Below are 21,530 nucleotides of genomic sequence, written 5' to 3' on the forward strand. Positions count from 1 at the left end.
ACAGGATAAGGCACTATTTGGTTTTCAAGTTGTACAGTGCCACTAGAGCACGTGACAAGTCGGAGGCGGCAGGAGATGCCAACTTTACAGGCTCTTTTGAAATCGGAGGAAATCGTAACCACTGGGATCCCGTGCCAGACACGCTACGCATAAACCGCGTAGGAACGTTCAATAAAGGCTTCAGTAAACGGGGACTTGTATATGTCAGGTAAGGTTCCACGTATAATGCGGCTAAGCTTAGGACTGTATGTCAATGAGCACGTATGATATAATAAAAGTTGGTAGCAAAGTGGATTTGTGCGAACAAGAATTCGCGACGCGTATAGCGCAAGCGGGGAGGCGCCTTTAACATTGCCTTTTTATTCCGCGACATTTCTATAGTTTTGTTTAGTCAGTATTGGGGAAAAGGAAGGCGAAGTATCTGCATCACTTTTCAGTGAACACCCCGACTCAAGATCATTTGGACTTGGCGAGGCAAAATCAAGTTGCACCCTGCAGCAGAGCTTACGTACGCTCTAAAATTTCGGAATCTATGAGCTGTCAAATCTGACATGCATGTCAATCCTTATTTCACTCGCGATATGCCTGTTTGAAGAGCACTGACTGGCCTCAGGAGCCTATAAGGGCAAGATTTGAAGACAGGCAGTAGAGTGCTGTAGACTGCTAATGAGACTATATGTCTCGGGATAGCTAGAAAAACATTTGTCACACCTGTGAAGTGTCGTTTCATTTTTGTTTCACGATATCCCTTTCGAACCTTTTTCGTTAAGGTCAGATCATGGTCACATCACTGTTTGGTAATCATACAAGTTTACCACTCGAACCTAGAGGCATCTGCAGATAGCTGCAGGACCTGTAAGGCGCCTTGTCTAATAATATAGAACAGCCAAAGCACCCGCTATGCGGTTGCACACGTACAGGGCGACACGGCCGCCACCGCTGCAGGTGGCGGCTCAGCTGGCCCGCAGGCTGAGTTCATTATTTTCGATCACTCCAGTGGCGTAATTGCTTTTGGGTTGGTCATGTGCGGACGTGACCATCTCTCGATCCATTGGCATAAAGCCAGAAGCATAGCCTTCGAGCAATTTATAATGTACCATCTCCGTAGCAGTCACACGTAGGCGCTATGCTGTCGCTTTTATGTGTACATGACTTCCGGGCTTGTGTAAAAGAATTCGTAACGGTGTCCATGTCTACGGAACCCAAGTGATGCTGTCACGTCACACCCTTAGACCCGGAGTTTTAAGGGTCTACCAAGCTGCTTTATATAGTGCAACATCTGACGTGCTCTCTTTGGCAGCCTCCTTTGTGCTTTGAAGAGGGAGTGACATCTGAACTATTTTCTGACGAGCAAGCAAAGGTTCCCAGCTGCAGAGTACAGTAGCGATCTGCAGCACCATGCATACAAGGCATGAAAAAAGAAAAAGGAGGAAAGACAAAACACTTAGGGCCAAATTTTAGAAGGCGCCTTGCCTCGGTGAAGATGCCTCGAGCGGTGCGCCCTAATCCGGTCCATGGTTGAATACGCCCTAAATAAAGAGAGTTTAGAGAATCGCATCTTAAAGTTCACCGCAAAAGGGCGCGTTACTCTTAAGGCATCCTCACTAAGTAAGGATACTTCTACAATTTGGCTCTTGTTCTCTTTCGTCCGGGGAATGTAGTGAAGGGTGGCTGGTCCTGGCCCTGATGGGGCAAGGACAGGTAGGTCACCGCCGCTTGCGGCGGGAGCTAGCCTGCCACCGAATTTTTATCTGCTGTAGGCCGTCATTGCACCCGCCACCGCTTCGGCGGTGGACGACGGCTGTTGTTGCGGCGCGCGTCTTTCTCTCCCTCTTACTTTTCTTTCTTCTCTATTTTCTCTTCTGTCTGCACGAGGCAGCGGAGGTGGCTCAGCTTCAGAGCCAGTATAGCAGGTCCATGCATTTTCTTTTCCTTCTTCCTACAGCCACAACAAGGGTGGCGCAGTGGTTACGGCGCTCGACTACTGTTCCCAATGACGCGGGGTCGAATCCCGGCCTCGGCGGCTGCTTTTCGATGGAGGCGAAAAGTAAGGCGCCTGTGTGCTGTGCGATGTCAGAGCACGGTAAAGAGCACCAGGTGATCGACTCTCATAGCCCAAGTCGCTTTGGGGCGTTAAACCCCACAAACCGAAACCGAACCAACAGCTGACATCGCACTAATTTAAGAAAATGAAGGTGCCTTTACTTTTGGGCGGACACCACGGAATGGTGGACATCTACATCTAACCAGATCAAGTTAATTCATGTTTTCATATAAAGGCTAAAGCCTTTGATGCATCATACTCACGGTGTCCGGCGTCCTGTCCCATTACAGCTGTCAATCATCCTGACAGCCGTGCCCGGCACGTGAGAAACGTATCTTGGTTCTCTTTGTATAGCGTCATGCCAGCGCTGTTGCCGTGGAGGAGGGGGAGGAGCAAAAACATTTATTATATAAACTTCCTTTTCTTCCTGAGACCACCACCGCTAGTTAGTGGTAGATAGTTATCGACAATGATAGTAGTATAGTGACAGTGATGATAACAAAGATGACTATGACGACATCACTTGGTGACGCCGTGACAAGTCATGACACCATGACATGATATCCGGTCATGACTAATCACCGGAACTGACGTCACGATGACGTCAGTTCCGATGGTTAGGCATGACTGGTAATGACGTCACCATCCGGAGTTGCTGGACGATGGGAAAAGCGATAAGTGCAAGCACGGTGCAAGCAATGTGGGGAGAGAGGGACCCTCGACCATTTAATCTGGGAATGTGCTAGCTCCCCAGGGGCTAAAACAAATATAAATTGTAGAGAAGCCTGAGAAAGCCCTGCTGCGGAGCGAGGTCATTACTTCACAGCAACAAGCCATCCGCCTGGCGGAAGAAGCCGCGAAGAACCAAGACCTCTTTACCTGCTTCTGATCGCGGAGGTCCCGGCTCCCGTTCCTTAGGCCTGCGTGCCAGGGACTAGAGGGCCTTCTTATCTGGTGGAATAATAAAGTTATCACATCACATTACGCATATACGAAGCTGATCCTGCCGGGCGTCTGATCCAGGCGTCCGTGGGCTGCTGTTGTGGGCTGCCTTTCATTTGGCGCTTCCTCGAACCCCGCTCTCCACAGCATACCAGCATACCAAAGCAGACGCAGTACAGCAAACATCAGCGGCGTTTCAAATTGGTTTACAGGAATGAAAAGGTGCATTATCTGTCAATTCTCCACGGATGATGATGATGATGATGATAAGCTCGTTATTTACTCCCAAAATAGGGGAACCAGCCGAAAGACTGGTTGCACTGCTTAGAGAAGGTCAGCAGGGATCCCTTGGGGCTCTGCGGCGTGCAAAATGAGCTGGCGCTGTTGGGCGAGCTCGGTACATGGTACTCAGGAGGGACTCCCATGCGAACACCTTAACTATATTATTCCAGGCACTATACATCAACCGAGCAGTAAGGAAAATGAGGAATGTGGGAGTGAAAAAAGGAGAGAAAGAGGTGCCCTAGTGGAGGGCTTCAGACTACCACTGCACTCCAGTGGTCCAAAGTGCCCCCTAGAATTTTTTTTCTTGTAAATTGTACTGGTTTATAACAAATGTAAGGCGCAGTACCTAGATTGAGGGAAGCGAGGAAGGTGTGAGAGGTGTTTGACCAAGGTGCATTTTCGCAGTCGTGGGCTGGACTATCAAGTCTGCCTAAGCGACGCATGCTAAACTACCCAAGAGAATTTCCTGCATGGAAAAGAAACGGTGCTGTTGTAACAGCACCTTCAATGGACTACCCTGTAAAAGGCCACAAATGACTTACTTATACTGTCACCTGCTCCATTACTGCATTTTAATCTCCTTTGCCTCTCATCCGAGGCTATCAGTGACGCTATATATCACCCATCGATGCGCCCACTCCTTTTTGCCACGCTGTTTCAAGTGCGCGCTGGCTCTGCAATTACATGAAAGATTGTAAAAAAAAAAACTACTGGCATTCAACGCTGCTGAACAGAACGTCGAGAGATATAGCTGAGTTAATAAAAGATACAATGCTGGTTTCAATGTTCTTTTATAGCTTTCTTTCTCTCTGACGCTGCCATTTCGTCTCAAAATTGTTGATTTATAGGAGATATAAATTGCTTTACAGGAAAGAAAAACACAGTATCTGCTACACTCCACTCTCTGTGTGGACACCTAAAACGAACTATAAGGGATGACGGTGGGAGTGAAAGCAGAAAATTGAATACCAAGGGAAGGAAAGTGGAACAGGAGGCAGCAGAAAGTCAGGTGGGTGGATGAGGTTAAGATGTTCGCAGGGGTCATGTGGATGCATCTAGAACAGAACCAGATTAATTGGAGAAATATGGGAGAGGCCTTCGCCCTGCAGTGGGTATAGTCCAGCCGATGATGAGCAAATTTATTAGAGCACCGTGTTTCAGCAATATTTTTAGTTTTGATTCTGTTAAGGTTTGCTCAAAGAGTAGTGATGCATTCTTGGTTCATCTGTCACAAGGCATAACTTGGCAAGTAGTGTCGTATAGATTTGTGGAAAACCAAAAAGCAATTTTTTTTCATTTATATTGTTACCAATACCCTGGAGCAAAAACATGAAACCCGAGCATTTTAGGAGCCCCTTCTGTTTACGGAGTCTTCATGGTATGGATTTCAAACTGGTTATATGTATACACATATACACAAAACTACATGACAAAAGCACTTGAAAAGTTTAGCATCTTTTACACTCTTTGAGACTGTTTAGCTGAATTTTGACTACTTATATGCAGCATTAAAGCTATTTTCCTCTGGCATTTGGCAACACTGATTGCAGCCCAGTGCTAAAATAGTACTTCTTCAGCACCATCTTTAAGGTTTTGCTTTTGAGCATTGAATGCTGAGCAATAATTAAAACTGGGATAGAGTGTATTCTGAACGCTGCACAGAAGAACACCATGAGAAATTAGCTTAGCAAAGGAACAGTGGTAATTTTTGTGGTTATCTGTGGGGCTAGAAGCATGGTGCACAGTTTGTCCAAAATAATGAAGCTCTAAAAGAATCAGCACGCAAGGTATCTGTCAACAGTTTTATTGGCTGCATGCCTGTATATAAAAAGCACATGACGTGAAAAGAAATGGTGATTTCCAAAAATACAATCTCAACTTGATGACGTCGATATAAAAGACGTCCTGTGTTTCCTTCAGGCAATATTTACATCCAGTCTGCAGTCCCCTAAATACAATAAAGTACACAATTGAAAGCTAGTAGTGTGATGACCAAAGGAGGAGGTCCACTAGGTATTAATGTTGGGTCTACTTGTTCCTGGAGTGAAACTTCTTGGCAGTGTCATTAGCATGGTCCCTCAGAAGCTGGCAGGGCTCAAATTCAGGCCCAAAGGTCTGTGTGAATTTGTCCATCCAACGAACAAGCTTGTCCGCACCGTACGTGTCAATGAAGTGGAACGGGCCGCCCAAGAAAGGCGGGAAGCCAAGACCAAACACAGCGCCAATATCGCCTTCAACCTGCGCAGGTTTAAAAGAGCAAATTGGATGACGCACATTATCGACTGTCACCAAGCAACTGCGACAAAGCTGACTGTAAAAAAAAGAAAAAAAAAAGAAAAAAAAAACACTGGACAATTTACAAAGCACGAATAATAAGCGTAGTTCACACATCTTTTTATGTAGGTTCTCAAACACAGAATGTGCCACACTGTTACTGACAAAAAAATGATAATAAAGTTAAGAAATGGCCACGGTTTACCATAAAGCTAAGCTAATTTTACATGCTAGAGCTAGAATTTTACATGAGCTAGAAGTGCTCATGTAAATAGGCTTCGTAAGGATTATGAAGGTGTATAAGTCAATGTGTGTTCAGGCAGAAACTTGCTACGTATTGTGACCTTACAGACCTTTAGGCTTACCTAGGCCTATTAGGTCTCACATGCTTGATTAGGCTTAGAAAAGCATTACTGAGCCAATGTGTATTTACACGTACACTGGCTTCATTTATTAACCTGTGCTTCATATGGGTTTAATTAGATTTAATCAGGTTAACTAACTTTGACCTTGGTACAGTACTTGTGGTCACTTATATAAAGTCATAGCATAACCATTCATAGCAAAGTTAGGCCTGACTATTGTCCTAGCAACAATCGCTTAAGCAGACGGAAACCGGAAGTTGGAAAAATGCAGCTGTTAGGCTAGAGGCGTTTTTAAATGAAGGAGTGGCTCACCGGGTTTGCGAGAACACCTTCTTGCAGGCAGAGAACAGCCTCGTTGACAAACCTGCTGGCTAGCCGAAACTGGAGCTCTTCTTCTGTGTTCCTACAGGAGAGTTGGTGTGAAACACAGACTACCTTTAAATCCAATCTAAAGGGACCAGGAAGTTTGTTCAAGATCTAAGAAGTGCCCCTTAAAAAAGACGTGCGAGACCCACTAGGTATGTCCCAAATATATTCTAAAGTAAATAAACAAATGAAGTAGCCTTTAGAGAGATAATTGCAAGCAGAGCATTTATTGAACTATGTACGAAGTGAGTTCAAGACTGAGGGCACGAAACAAGCTCTATTTGAATACAACATTGGTCTAGTTTTTTTTTGTTTCTTTTTTAACTTCCTTTTTACCTTACTATAGATCCCACAGCGACTGCTTATTTGTGTACGTGTATTTTTCCAGTTTTACCTGATAGCGTAAACGCCTCGCATCTTAGAAAACCCAGCGTCAGTGTTGTTGCCAATCTGTCACAAGGGCATAGAAGAAAACTGACTTTTTAAAATTTAGAGCTACAATACTTGGATGGGTCTTGAATGTCTTAGGACAATTATCTACATAAAGTAAAGCAACCGAACTGAAGAGTCGGTTAGGCAGAATGCTTGAGATTCAAACCCAAGGACCTTTGGGCTGTGAGACGGGCAAGCTACCCATAGACCATGAAAGTTTGCTGCTCCAAGCTGGATACATATGGACCTTGTGGATGTGTTGTGTTTATGGACATGTACTGATGAGAGATTGTATGGTCAATTATGAGCATGCTAATTAAGAATCAGGTAATTAGTGAATAATTACAAATGCTGTGAGGGTTGACTGTGTGTGAATGATCGAATGAATGTATAGGTGTGCGTAATCTCGAGTCCTACTCTTGGCTCTGAGAGGCAGTATAATTAAACAAGTCCTCAGCAGTCATACAGAATTCCTGCCCTGCCTTTTCTTCACTCGCACGAAAGCCACCCCCAAAGGAAAATGAGCTCCCGCAAGATGGCTTCCATGCAGTTGTGCAGGAAGGTGCGTGGAAGCTATTTTGTGGGGCGACTTCTAAGGGAAACCAACCACACGATCCGACAGTGTTTCACCTTATTTAAAATTCATTTTAACCCGAGTTCATCTCGATGGGAACCTACTGTAATGTCAGCACACAAAGGTGATAATAACAAACGATGCCAACAATGACTACCAGCACACAGACGATATGGCAAAACCTCGCTGACATGTTAAAGGTTGAGACGCAAGACGTGAAGAGCTTTTCTGGTGTTTGTGGACTTTCATCGTCCATGGTCCTCAATGAGACAGAAACACTACATACAACATGCTCAATTCAGGGATGGGAAAGCAGCCAGGAAGTCTCTCACTGTAACCATCAGCGCTTTGAGGTGCTTTGCCCTACTACACAGATATAAACTGTAGAGAAGCAGCTGACCGTCGCTGTAGTAAGGTGGATGTTTGGGCTAGTAAGTGAAGATTCATAATGAAAAACAGCTCACACTGATATACACCAGATAGAGAAAAAGAAGGAAACACCGCTAACGTTAAGTGGTGTCTTGTTATCTGTCTGGTGTCTCAGTGTGCGCTGTTTTTCACCATGAATAGCCCAAGCTGTTTTCGTGATGCTGACTCACACATTTTATAAATCTACTGCTCACAATTATGAGCCAGCAACATATCAGTCATGTTCTGTTGTACACAACCCATGTGCAAATAAATTCCGGAAGTTGTTCTTACTCGAGTTTCTTGGGCAGGCTGTACTTCTTGAGCAGGTTTTCTGCCTCCGTATTGATGGGCCTCTCCTTGACGCCAGGCTTGTATATAAAGCATCCCTTGCCGGACTTGCGGCCTGCAAAAGAGCAGTCGGCATTAGAGACAAAAAAAAACCACAACCCATGAAAGCGTGGTTCAATCTGTAGTGAATTTTCTTTCATACTGCGAGAAATGACCAAGCCTGTCATTTCTTTGCAGGCCTAACTGGATGCAGCAGAAAATCCAACACATTTCAAAATACCTGTTGCTCTGCACTTCTAATCAGATTTGAATTCAAACAGCAACCATTTTTAGTGAAGGAATGAAGCGCATTAATGATTATACATGCAGGTGAAACTTGCAATTGTTTTATATACGCAGGTGAAACTTATAATTGCAAGTCAGACCTATCCCATTTTCACAATTCTAACGTGCTCCCGACTGTAATGTGCAGCAATATTTAATGCCCAGAGACCACAAAAACAACTTGCTGCCGATTTTATCGCACTCAAGAAATTTCGTTTATGAGGTTTTTGATCTTAAGTATTTTTTAAATGCTTATTATCAGAAAAAAAGAAGGTACATGTTAGAATCACGCAAACACAGTATCTGCAGTACCAAAGACGTTATGGCTACTTAAAATAGGAGCTCTAGTGAGACAAATTTTGCTCTCAACCGGATTATGAGGGCACACATATGCACACAAAAAAAATAAAGGGATACTTAAGCTTCACCTTAAAGGTATGATGCGATAACGACCTGTGGTCCTAATTACACGCATACCCATTAGCATACACCCCTAAGATATCCCTTGATTTAAAAGACCACATGGTGCGCATATAAAACCACGCATGTTCCCAAGCCGCGCAAGCATGCCTTGGTCGGTAGTATGTCTGACTTGCAAATAAATGATGTGGGTTCAAACCCCTCCTAAAGCCTAAACTCTTTAAATTTTTCTTGGAGCAAAATCAATTACTTTACAGAGTTGGATAATTTGAAACATGCAACTTTTAATTGGCATTAACGATTCAATCAATTTCATTCCGCATGCAATGCCTAGCTTAACGTGAGCGTTGTGGGGTGCTTGAAATTACCACATGAGGTCACGTTGGCTGTGATGTCTCGGCCCTGTCGACCAATCAAGGTTTTTTTGCTCATAGCCAATGACGCTGACACTGGTTTTTCTGTGACACCGGATCCTTAAAGCTATCGCATTAAAAGTTGTTTTCAGAGCGACATGAGCATTTCACCAGGCAATATGGTGTCCTAAACACAGTCACCGAACTGTAAGCTCTCAGAGCTATGGACCAGCTGGTATTAATTTTTCGGTGATATGAGTACTCACCCAGAAATCCGGCAGCGACCATGTCCTTCAGGATCTGTGGGTTGCCGCCCTGGAATCTGGTGCCAAACTCTTTGCTGAGAAACTCGGCAATGTGCTCAGCCACGTCGATGCCAACCTCGTCGACCAGCGTCGCCGCGCCAACAGGAAACCCAAACTTCTTGGTCAATGAGTCAAGCTCCTTGACAGTGACCCCTTCCTGCACAGGGTTTCCCTGGCTGTTAGTTTATTGTGATTAAGAGACTAAGTCAAAGGCAATTATGTGCAATCAATGGACCCCAATCGTACATTGTTCTGTCAGAACCATAACGAACAAAAACATGCATCCACATTTTTATTGCTTTTCTTTTGATTTTGTTGTGATGTTTTTGTAGAAAGGTAACAGAAAAGCCACACAATAACGAGGCAGTGCGGTACAAGACCTTTCAGTGGAGATATTTTGTGGCAGGCACTCAAAGCATTAAAGGAAATGCACGAATCTCGACTAACACCTTTTAAGTTAGACAACTACTCTGTTTATATGGTGAAAACTCGTTAATTCGAACTTCACTACTTTGCCTGTGCCCCTGGCATGTGGCCAGACAAATGTCCCCGCGATACGGCTGCCGCACCCCCCCCCCCCCCCCCCAAACAGAGAAAGAAAATTTTTTTAAAATTATAGGGGACATTAATTCCGCCTTTAAAGGCTTAACTCCGGTGGTTTTTTCACCATTTTCAGTTATTGATTGCATTACATTCCTTGCTCTGTCCTTGTTCCGACACAACAAACAGTTTTTAGAAATTCGAAGTAGTACTGCTTTTAAAAAGAAAGAACAGCAAATCGAAACTGAAACTGGTTTCATGGCCAGAAATGACATTCCAGTTGACGAACCCGTGACGACGTCACATGCAGTAATGTAAAAATACTCACACTTACATTGGTTGGCAGAAATAAAGACTGGAAATCATGACGTATTATATGAAATGTCTGAGATAGCGTAATACAGGCCTCAATTTCTTGCTCACGCAGGGAATGGCCACTAACGTGGGTATAATGCTTATGATGTCACAAATGCAGGGTTGCCTGCAGAAATCGCCTGAGCTGAGGCCGCAAAAACTGCACATTCGTGTTGTGCACGAATAAATCATCGAATGGCACGTAAATTCAGTAGAATGTGTCAGGGCAGAGAGGAAAGCCTACAGTAAAACTTTTAACAGAATATTCAAATGTCAAAAAACTTCCACAGTTGCCCTTTAAGGGTATGACGCGACAGCGTTAAGCAACTAAGCTACGGATTCAGCAACTACGAAGACGAATTCAGCTCTTCAGACTTTAGTACCTGACAGCGAAACTACGTCAAACAGACCCGAAATGTCAACAGCCATGCCCTGATAAGTGTCGCCTGCTATCGATGGTTGAATTTTCCTGTTTTGAAGCGCTTCTTGACAAGTGGCGTCATTCAGTAGAAAATAGAAGAACGCTTCTTTCAGTTTTTCTTTTGGTTTTATTTTTTTCACCGCGCTGCGCCCGTCCAGATGGTCTCCGGAGTCAGGTGATCGGCGCTCGTTGTTTACATTATGGCGTCGACATCATGCATGCTCCTGCTGCTTGAAAACGACGCGGTTCCGCGGAAGTTGACGCATCAGAGAACTCGTTTTTTGGATGCGAACAGCAGTAGTGATGACTCGGAAGATGAATTCAGCTCTTCACACTTTAGCAGTGACAGTGAGACTACGTCAAACCGACCCAGAACTTCGACAGCCAGGCCTCGATAAGTTTTGTTTTCACTCCCCAAAAATTTCCGCTTTTGCTGAGCGCTGATCGAAAGAGATCACTGTTCTAAAGGTCACAACTGTTATCCGTAGGGTGAGAATGTCTTTTGGGTAGTATTACTTGCCGCCGGCAGCACAGGGAGTCATGTTTTCTGCTAGAGGACAGCCAGGGGTCGACCTCGGCCACTGTTTTCTCTTCTAACTCACGAACACTGTACACAGCAAGCTAGAATTTGCTGCAATGCTGCATTGGTCCCTGTCGTAAAAAACGCATATTTTTAAATTTTTATATTGTGTATTTGTAGTACCAAAAAAGTGATGCTTTTATTGTGTGTTTTGTTTTAACTACAATTTTTTGCTGACGGTTCTTTTTTCCTCACTTATTCAATAAATATGGTGATTGTCACTAATACCATTGTGAAGAGGAATTCGTCTTCTACAATTTGATACTAAACACTCCAGTACCAAGGAAGCTTTGTTAAAGAAAAAGAAAATTAATGACACCACCCAAAAGCCACCCTTTTTCCCGCGGATAGGAAAGCATTAATGAACCAGATACAGTCCGCAGATAACTACGACACGCAGTTCTTGCGTGATAATAACTTGCACGATAAGGCATGGTATAAGGGGTTAAATATCCCAAAGCAGCATTGCCTATGAGACACACCGCCATCATGGAGGGCTCCGGATTGTTTCGACCATCTACAGCTCTTTGATGTGCACCGACATCACACAGTACACAAAAGCCTTACGTTTCACTTCCACCCGAATGAAGTCACTGCAGCCTGGACTGAACCTGCATCCTCCAGTTCACAGCAGCTGCTCACCTATCCACACAGCAACCATGAAGAGACTCGTAAACATTTACAGTGCAGGTAACATTCGAGAATAGTAATCTGGACAGTGTACTTTTTAGTCGACGACATATGGCTAGTGTTTATTCCTCATATATGCAATTACTTGCAGCGGAATCAAGCTGTAAGATGCCCTTACCTGTAGCAGCCTGATGGCTTCGGCCAACATGGCCGAGAGGATGCGTGTCGTGTAGAAGCCCGGTGCGTCCTTGACCGTGATAACCACTTTGCCCTGCTTGAGCCCGACTGCAACAGCCGTCGCCGCAGTGTCTTGGGACGTCTTGTCGTGGGTGATGACCTCCAAGAGCTGCATCTTGTCGACGGGCGAGAAGTAGTGCATTCCAACCACCTGCACAGTGTGCCGAGCAGCAGAAGTCTGCACTATGCTCAGGAAGAGTACCCATCCCCACCACATCTCCTTTCATTCTTTAGGAGAGATGAAAGTTTGCACAATGGCTTGAAACATCAATCAGATATAAACTGCCACGATGACATCTTCAGTACTTTTATCATTGTTTATACGTTGTTCACATGATGCTTCCTCGTGGAAAGCCTTGCAAGAGAAAAAAATGGGCTCTGGGTCTGTAAATGCTTTTAATATTTAGTAAAAAGTAGTCTAAATCAAGACACTCAATTCCTCTTCTATCGTTTTTTTTTTTTTAAGGACCATAGTGTGTTCCTTTTGAAATTTCAAATGCTTCACGGCCTAATTACTGGCTAACAAAATAAAGTGGGAGCCTGAGGTGGTAAATCTGAGGCCGTCTCAATACAAAGCACAACTAAGCAGTTACAATGCAAAAAGCGGCATTCAAATCCCCGCACCCACTGCTGTGCTATGATTTGCAGGAACCAGGCGATAACCTCAAAACAAATTTTCAATAAAACAAGATTGGATGCTTTAAATTAGCACATATTGTCTCTATATTCTTATTCCTTTAAAACAAAGAAAGAGTGCTGTAAATGCTGCAAAGCACAATTTTCTAAAGTAACATTTTTTTTTTTTTTCCCCATAGTTTTTACAATCTGACCCCCAGTTCTGCCTTTCAACATGTACCAACTGGGGATCTTTATTACATAGTGATAGACACGTACTGAAACTAATCAATCTCCTGGAAATATTAAATGCTTTTCAAAGCTACAAGGCTAAGGATCTGACTGCTCGGTGAGAAAAGCTGCCAGTGACAATCTGCCTTGAATGCGCATGTCATAATGCGGTATAACTGTTTCAAAGAAAACAAGCAATGAAGCATGACTGGCCTTGTCGGGTCGTTTGCTGGCCTGTGCAATCTTGCCGATTGGCAATGCGGACGTGTTGGAGGCGAAGACACAGTGCTCCGGAACAACCTGCTCCACTTCCTTGAGCACGGCATGCTTGACATTGAGGTCCTCAAAGACGGCCTCAATGACAATGTCGGCCGCCTTGAAGTGGTCGTACTTGAGGGTGGGCTCCAGTGCCGACATGTAGACATCGCGTTCGTAACTGAAAAATTATGCATAAAAAAGAATATGAATGTTAACAACAGGTACAATTCGACAATATAGTTACCCAACAATACCAAGAGTTGACACATCTAACGGTAAGGCCACAATACATCATCCAGGCTCTAGCCACACACCAAACGGTCCAAAATGGAACTTTGAACACACTCTATGCATCAGTACTCCATGATGTACAAATTTTGTATCTTTAATTGAATGCGTAATGCACTGTGCCTGGCTGTTCTTTCGAAGAAAACCGTAATGTTTTCCAACCGTTTTTCTACAAAAATGTGAAAACAGCATGTTCTGGTTCATATAAATGCCCGAAAATTCCCTCACAACCGCACTCCTCGCACCTGTGCCTTGTGCTACACTATGGAAGCTTACGCTGATATGCGCTTCTTCTTGACGTTCTCGTCCAGTCCCTTGCGGACCTGCTGCTCGCCCCGATTCAGGCCCTTTTCGGCAGTGTCCTTGAGTACCACACTCCAGCCCTTGTCGACAGAGACTTGCGCAATGCCCGCTCCCATGAGGCCAGCACCCAGGATACCTACCCTCCTGCACGGGGCAAAAAGAGAACGAGCATGCATGAAAACGATGCTCACCGGATCAAGAGTTCGACCAAGCTCGAGGAGAAAGTTGATACAGGTGATACAGTGATAACGACAGAGCAACTCACTTGTTACTAGAATACCCTAGTGATAATGGAAACTCAGGCCACTAGAAACAAGGTAAAGATGTATCACATTCTGTATGTATACCACGGTGATGTGTCTCGAACAGGATAAGCATGCCACAGAAATTGTGAGAAACCAAATGTGAACGAGAGTTAATGTGCTCTATTTATGCCATTTCCACACTGGAAGTGATAGGCTTCACACTAAATAACAAGTTCTATTATAGGCTTTCATGCTTTTATATTTTTATTGCAGGAAAAAAAAAATGTAATCATGTGCCTTTGCCTAATAAAAAGAAAAAAGCACGGAGAGCAAGCTACAAATGATACATCTTCCAGCATTATTCATGGCTAAATACGGGTAGCTTTAATTGACAAATCTTCATTTACTTACTCGGCCCAGCCACTGCTTTTCAGAGAAATGTAAGAAGAAAACGTCAGAGGTGCAAAATGTTTAAAACAAAGAAATATGCTAAGCAAGGGGCGAGATATACTGCACTGCTTTAAATAATGGTTTTTATCAAATAATGAAGCACACAGGTCCTCAAACTCATTTGGTAAATGTCTTGCCACTAATTTTCCTCATGACAAAAGCTGCTTAGAATGCAGAGAAACTACAGCAGTTATTATGTACAACTACAAGACAAAAAGTTTTGGCATTTGCCACATCCGTTATCAGTAAGCAAACATTCATGTTAAAGCAGTCTAATGCCTCATTCACATGATGTCAAAGTGGCGATGATGAGTGGGAGTCCAGTGCGTCATATTCCACTCCACAGTTGAATATGGCATGCACCCACTTAATTAATTAAACACAAGATACAGTAATAAGTGAAATGCTGATGGCAATACACAGCAATCACTCACTTGACTTCATTCTGTGGCTCCCCAAAACGGTTCTTCTTGCAAGCAACCTGACCAAAGTAGAGTCCTATGAGCCCCTTTGACTGGGGCGTGACACAGAGCTCGCCAAAGCCCGTGTGCTCAGCCTCATAGCCAAACTTGGGGCCTTTCACGACACCAGTCTTGACAACCTGCACGCAGCATGGCAGGCAGCGAAGTTTTGCATCAATACACTGCTAACCAATCTTTCAGGATTAGTGGTATCTCGGCTACCCTCACTCTAATGTCACTGCGCTGTTTGTGGCCTGCACTTTTCCTTTCGGAGCCGTAAGTGCACAAAAAATGAATGAGTTTCACCTGCGACACATTTAAACGTTTATCCAGCTACTAGCAGGTGAGGTTGACAAGTCCCACCTTTTCCAGGAACGACATCTTCACTCAACGAATCCTTGTGCAAGCTCAACTGCAAGATGCCAAATGCTTTTCTGTGACACGCCATGCTACAAGCTTCGAACAAGAACCACTTGAGTCCAAGGTTCATTCAACATCGGACCAGATCAGAAAAATGTTACACTAAACAAAATTTACGTAAGCTTGAAAGAGCACTAACTCAAAGCCATCACTGCAAGCCACTATTATAAATATCAAGATGCCACACCAAGCCAAAACAATACCTCGAGGATCTTCAGTGGAGCTGGGTAGAGCCCTTGCGTCATCTTCATCACCTGACCCTTTGCCTTGTCAAACACCATGTTCCGCACGAGCTCGTACTGAAGTGCCTTGTTCATTAGGCCTGTTGCAAGGCAATCAGTTGAGGAGAGACAAGTGGGCGCCATTAGGAACTGCTAAGTTGAGGATGCGACTCCTACTTACGCTCCATAAGCGGGCGCGTTCGGTTGGGCTTTAGCGAGCCGTCGGCCAGACCCTTAGCTGCCTGAATCGCCACTTCTTCCAGGTATTCGATCATCCGTTCTTCTATAGGCTTCACTCCTGGGCCTACAATAAATGGGGTGAACTGTCTCACGAGCTTACATAGCAAAATAGTGGCCACGGCTATATTTTGCTACTCAGAATTAGGTCTGAGTAGTGTTAAAGAAGAGCTTTTGGCAATTTCTAAGACTCGAACAGAAAGTTGTAGAGTCGAAAGAAAAATATGCTGTTTGGGACAAAAGCCTTCAGGGCGTACAAGGATGTAATTGATACCCGTAATTCTGTTGTTACCACCCAACTTCCGGAGGTGAAAGTCGGACTCGTATGCTAGAAAACATGACGGCAAAATGATGCAGGCGCTGAAAAAGATCATACTTATGCACCAAGATCGCCTTTTGCACAACCTAGAGGCTTTCATCTTTGTCCACGCACTCTCCCAGAATGATACAACTGGTTGCAGCAGCTACGCACCCAGAGGCTCGACTGTTTGGTCAACGAGCCCCATCTTCTTCGCATGGTCTGCGCGAATGTTTCGACCCGTGAGCATCATGTCTAGCGCAGTGGGAAGTTGCACCTGAAAAGAGTCAGTGCAGAAAGATGAACACTGTAGGCCAGCTGAAATAACGGAGCCCCGAGAGAGCACGAAAGCGAATTTGCTTACAAGTCTGGGTAGACGCTGAGTCCCGCCGGCCCCAGGTAAGATGCCAAGCATTACTTCAGGAAGACCGAGGACTGTTTTACGGTCCTTGACTGCTATCCGATACTGGCAGGCCATAGCAACCTGAAATATTTCACCGTAGTTGAAAAGATCTCTCTACTGAAATATGCCACAAGTCCATAGTCCGTAAGTTAAGGATGCCACTGAAGAATGTACCGTGTTTACTTACGTTGTTAACCCACATGCTACGTTTGCCACAGTGAATTTGCTTAACACTATGTAGGCAGGAGAGCCAGCAATAGTTTGTTCATTGCAATGTCCCGAGTTGCTGCACTCCCAATTGCGTAAACCTGCTATTCAGTGTGTTCACTTAGGGCGCATTTGGGGCGGGCACTCTCCACTGCCACAAAATCAGTGGAACGAGTGATATAGCAGCCAACATCTTTTGAAGCAAACAATGCTAAAAACCAGCATCACGACTATGGCTGCCCATGTGCTTTTGTTGATGATCGATGAATGGAAGATAACACATGTGTATTAAATTTCAGCTCTCACAAAAATATCTGTCAACTTTGCCCCCATTTAATCAATCCACCCCCTAAACTGATGTCAATTTTTCTTGAAAAAATAAAAGTGGGTTCATTACGAAAGTATATCAGGTAGCAGCCAAACACAAAGTACCTGCAATAAGACAAAGCTTGCATTAGAAGAAGACTCACAAAAGAGTGCTCCTGCTCAACCCATCAGCAAATCTTGATGAAAAGTGGAAGCAAATATAGAATTTCTCCCACAGTTCCCAGCTAAAGCCAATGAATGTGATGTGTAGCATTACAAAGAGCCAGAAAGTTTGGGCAGTGCTACAGGTTGGGGACGTGCAGATAATCTAGGTGATCTAGCTCCTTCACCTGAGCAAAGAAGTCAGCATATAAGCTTTTCTTTTCGTGCCTGCGCTTCAAAAACATGATGTACAACTTCAAAACCAAATGGGGATTAAAGCAGCCCTTTGGCTCAGCCTTCAATACTTCAAGTAACCAAGCTAAAAGGGCATTAGAGCGGCCATTGGGCTCAATATTTCGATACTTCAAGTAGGGCAACACATGCTAAAATTGCAACCTTTGCAAAACCTTACACAACTTTTGATGCAACCTTGCGAAAGGTTGCAAATGTGATGCAACCTTTCATAAGCCGGTTGCGCTCCCTGTGGTGGAAAAAAAGCACGGCCGAGAAGAGTTGATAAGCGTCACCTCGAGGCCGCCTCCAAGACAGGAGCCCATGATAGCAGCGACTATGGGCTTGGGGCTATCCTCCAGCTTTTGGACTAATTCTTGGGCTTCACGTGAGAGACGCGCGCCTTCGGCAGCAGTCTTGCACTTGTCCAGCATCCTGGAAAGCCACAAAGTTATCTCTCCATATTAAAGAAAAAAGTACTAAATGAAAGCTCAATAAGAAGCCTGAACGAGCAAGCTACAGAAGTCTTAAAACATGGTTGAAAATAAGGAAGATTAAGAGGCAGCTTGGAAACCAGGGGTGTGTCAATATCTGAAATTTCGAATACAAATTGAACAACTTTGCTATTTGATTCATATTCCCAAAACTGATATTCGGAATTTCCGAAAAGTACTTGAAAATTACCGAATACATCGAATGTTTTCGAATTCGTCACAGCTTTTCCTGCACTGCATACTTAAGTGCACTATTTGACCGCGTGGGCTGTGTAGTGAAGCACCCTCAAAACGTGAAGAGGCCGTTTTGTGAAAAGGGGCCTTCCCTTTTGTGGAAAGGGCTTTTCCAATAGCGTGCCCAAAGCGAACGACTCGATGTAAGTGGAAAAAAACTTCGTACTTCAATTTCCTCTCGAATGCAGACAAGCATAGTGTAGGCGTTAATCGGATAGAATTGCTGACATGCAAATAGTTTTCACGAAATTTTTTCAGGCCCATTAGATAATTCGAGCTTTCCGTTATGTCAACATTTTTTTTCTAGTCCACTGAAGGCCAGATTAATGAGAATTTTTGCTGTATTCAGCAGCAATATGACAGCGTCACCCAGTTTCATGCAGATCCTTCTTGGACAAAAAACTGGTACTGTATGAAATCATGTATAAACTTTATATTGGATTTTTGAGAAGGGTATACACGTCTCTGCAATTTTATTTCAATTTTACTTGCAAATACAATGTGAATACTGAATTAAACAAGACAAATGGTGTTCGCTATTTTTTAATTTTTAATATTTTTCCTCTTGATCAGATATACGATATTCAAAGGCATTTATTCCCTGTTTTCGTATTCAAAAATTTCAATATTCGCACAACATATTGAAAAAGAAAAGAAGAACAAGACTGTCACCCAAGTGCTTTCCTAAAACTACCAATGAATGAACAGAGTCTATAAGAACACGTGTCCTAGTGCATTTACCAGGCCAGTCAACTAACCAGCTGCAAAACAGCAACTGCCAACTTCAATGATGAAAAAAAAAATACATCAAAGCACAAAGTTCTTAATGTGACAAGCTTCATTTCATTCCTTGCTGCAGGTGGCATCCAGCAAGCAATGTCAATATGCAGCACACAAGCGATTTACTATAAAAAAGTTCAATGAACTCGCTCAACCTGTTCACGATAGCAAACAAAAAAAGGCTCTCGAATGTCAGCAACCAAGCGAGCTTCTAAGAAGGAAAAAAAATAAAGAGGAAAAATTTAATAGAACCTATGCTTGCAGTTTAAAAGAAGCAGAGCAAATTAATGACAAAACGAAACCAATGACCTTAAACGTCTAGAGCTGCAACATGAGGCACCAATTGTGTTGAATGTTCAGCAATGACAACTGCCGTTAGGTCACCAGGACACCAAGAATGTTATGAAGTTAAAAGATACCAATAAGGCATTGAGTACCAACAATTCGTCTCTCAAATTATAAAAGTTTGAGATGTAGCCTGCACTTCAAATGGACAGAATGCCCCTTTGTGAAACAACTATCTCTCTAAAGGCCCACTCCTGTCTTTTTTTTTTTTTTTATTTAATGATAGTATCATATTCATTGCAGTTCCCTACCTTCGACACAACAAATAGTTTCCCAAAAAGCAGAGTTTATGGCAAGAAACAATGATCCATTGGAAAAATCAATAACGTCGCATATACTATTGGCGGGAAAACATTTGCATGCACTTTGAAAGGCTGAAATAGTGACTGGACATAGCGACGCAGTTCATAAAATACCCGAGACGGCCACATACAAGACTCAAACTTTGTTGTCCATGCGGGGAGCGGGCAATAACTTAGGATTAACGCCTGTGACAGTGCAAATGCAGCATTGTCTGCAGAAATAGTCTGAACTGAGACCACGGAAGGAGCATATTTTAAAATCGATTTGAATGTGGCTGAAGTGTTGCACGGCTCCCCGATTGAGCAGGATTGGTCGGGACGGAGTGGAAAATATACAGCAAAAGTTCTTTAGAATAAATGAATGTCGAAAGATCACTGGAGTTGCCTTTGAAGAAAATAGGTTTGGAACAAAAGAGCAAATGAATACAAGGTCTCATAATATTTCTTCGTATACTAAGCGATGGCAAGTAGTCCACATTTTTACCTTAGTTACATACAAAATGACAACACAGAAAAGTGCTTACCTAACCTAAGCACAACAATTTTGAAAGCAGGCATGGTGAGAACCTAAGAAATGTGGCCAACCACTACAAAGTCTATCAGAATTCGACAGTAAGTACGAAGGCACAGGTGAAGCATATTGAAATGTAAATTCAACGACAAGTTGTTACAGTCATTCATCATAAAAGTTATCTCGTGGCTGCTGCTTTTACCACGTAAACACTGCAAGCATAAATACCATACCGTCTTATCATGACTAGTGTAGCCCTCGGCACAGCAGTCATTCTGGTACGTAAAGATAACAATAATATAAAATAATCTTTATTGACAACCGATGCCTCAAAAATCGTCTTACGTGATGTCAGCGCCGGCGATAAAGCAGCCAGGCTTTGAGGATATCAGCACGGCACTGGACACTGCTCCGTTGCTGAGGAAGTCTTGTAGGACGACTTTCACATCTTCGGTGACTTCGGCGTTCAGTGAATTGACCTAGAACAGGCAAGGCTCTTGTGTGACATGTTACCGCGCCTGCACTGGGACTGTCACCTTTGAACCTGGTGTGTCGATGCGGATGACGGCGACGCCTTCTTTCACGTCGTACTTCAGATGCTTTAGTACTGAAAAGATGAGGCAGGGAGAAGAGTTCTGAACGACGCTGGCCATATAGACGCTTTTTTTTTTCTTCTCCATTGCAGGAAAAGGAAAGCTACTTACGACGCATGCTGGAAACTGAGAAAGTCCTCACTGAGTTCCCTCCTGCGTGGTAAAACGCGTATAATCAGACAGTGACAGCAGTTTCGCGTTAGTACAAGCCTTAGAAGACCTTCCAAGCAATGCCTTAAATTAATAAAATGCAACGTGACACCCGTCCAGCTGACGGCAGTATGGTTGCGTAACGAAGATGGTTCTTTGGAAGACCTCTGCTCTTTCAATTTAGCTACAGTATCACTAATGCCACAGAGATCCGATGCTAGGCAGTGGCGACAAGCAAGGACGAGTTCACACGGGCAAGCCCACAAGATAGGGGTTACTTAGCGTGACCCTGATTACAACCAAAGTGTCCAGTGACACCCACCTATTAATGACTTCTTCACTGACAAATGAAAGTAATGTCTGATGTGATTAGCCACTTACGGATCGAGGAAATCAGATGAGGATAATTTCGTAAAAGTCCCAGCGCCCTACAAGCCATACTCGATGCCGTGCTGTTACCTCCTCGCTGGTCAATAGCCGGCTGGATGAAGCGAAGACGCGATATTTGCCTTATTTGCTATATAATTTGGATGAAACTTTGAATAGTTTCTTACTTTTAAGTGTTATAAAAGTGTTGCAGTAATTATTGTATTTATTTAGAACATTTCTTACACTTCCAGTTGTTGCTTTTTGTTAAGAA

At 43.7% G+C, this 21,530-nt stretch overlaps 1 protein-coding gene across 1 annotated transcript; it reads right to left on the reverse strand.

Annotated features, from left to right (window-relative positions):
• Nucleotides 1-5,059: 5,059 nt before the first annotated feature.
• On the reverse strand, nt 5,060-21,388 carry Mtpalpha (monolysocardiolipin acyltransferase Mtpalpha). The gene is made up of 17 exons (XM_084578379.1): nt 21,272-21,388; nt 20,852-20,893; nt 20,684-20,754; nt 20,493-20,626; nt 17,778-17,916; nt 16,537-16,656; nt 16,347-16,449; nt 15,819-15,941; nt 15,620-15,738; nt 14,970-15,136; nt 13,814-13,984; nt 13,205-13,427; nt 12,087-12,296; nt 9,345-9,540; nt 7,985-8,096; nt 6,223-6,313; nt 5,060-5,509 (listed from the first exon to the last, which is right to left on the reverse strand). Exons 1-17 carry the CDS (start codon nt 21,327-21,329, stop codon nt 5,300-5,302), a joined length of 2,289 nt encoding a protein of 762 aa, XP_084434505.1. The 5' UTR covers nt 21,330-21,388; the 3' UTR covers nt 5,060-5,299.
• Nucleotides 21,389-21,530: the final 142 nt, after the last annotated feature.

The sequence above is a fragment of the Amblyomma maculatum genome, chromosome 9 (assembly GCF_055883805.1).
Source record: "Amblyomma maculatum isolate TAMU_Amacu chromosome 9, ASM5588380v1, whole genome shotgun sequence".
In the NCBI taxonomy this organism is placed as follows: Eukaryota; Metazoa; Arthropoda; class Arachnida; order Ixodida; family Ixodidae; genus Amblyomma; species Amblyomma maculatum.

Bases quoted from the DNA above. Each gene is read 5' to 3' on its own strand.
- Mtpalpha (XM_084578379.1), bottom strand. From the start codon at position 21,329: ATGGCTTGTAGGGCGCTGGGACTTTTACGAAATTATCCTCATCTGATT. The intron at 20,894-21,271 runs GTAAGTGGCTAA...TTTACCACGCAG, and splicing joins TCATCTGATTTCCTCGATCC to GAGGGAACTCAGTGAGGACT. The intron at 16,450-16,536 runs GTAAGCAAATTC...GACTCTTTTCAG, and splicing joins CTCAGCGTCTACCCAGACTT to GTGCAACTTCCCACTGCGCT.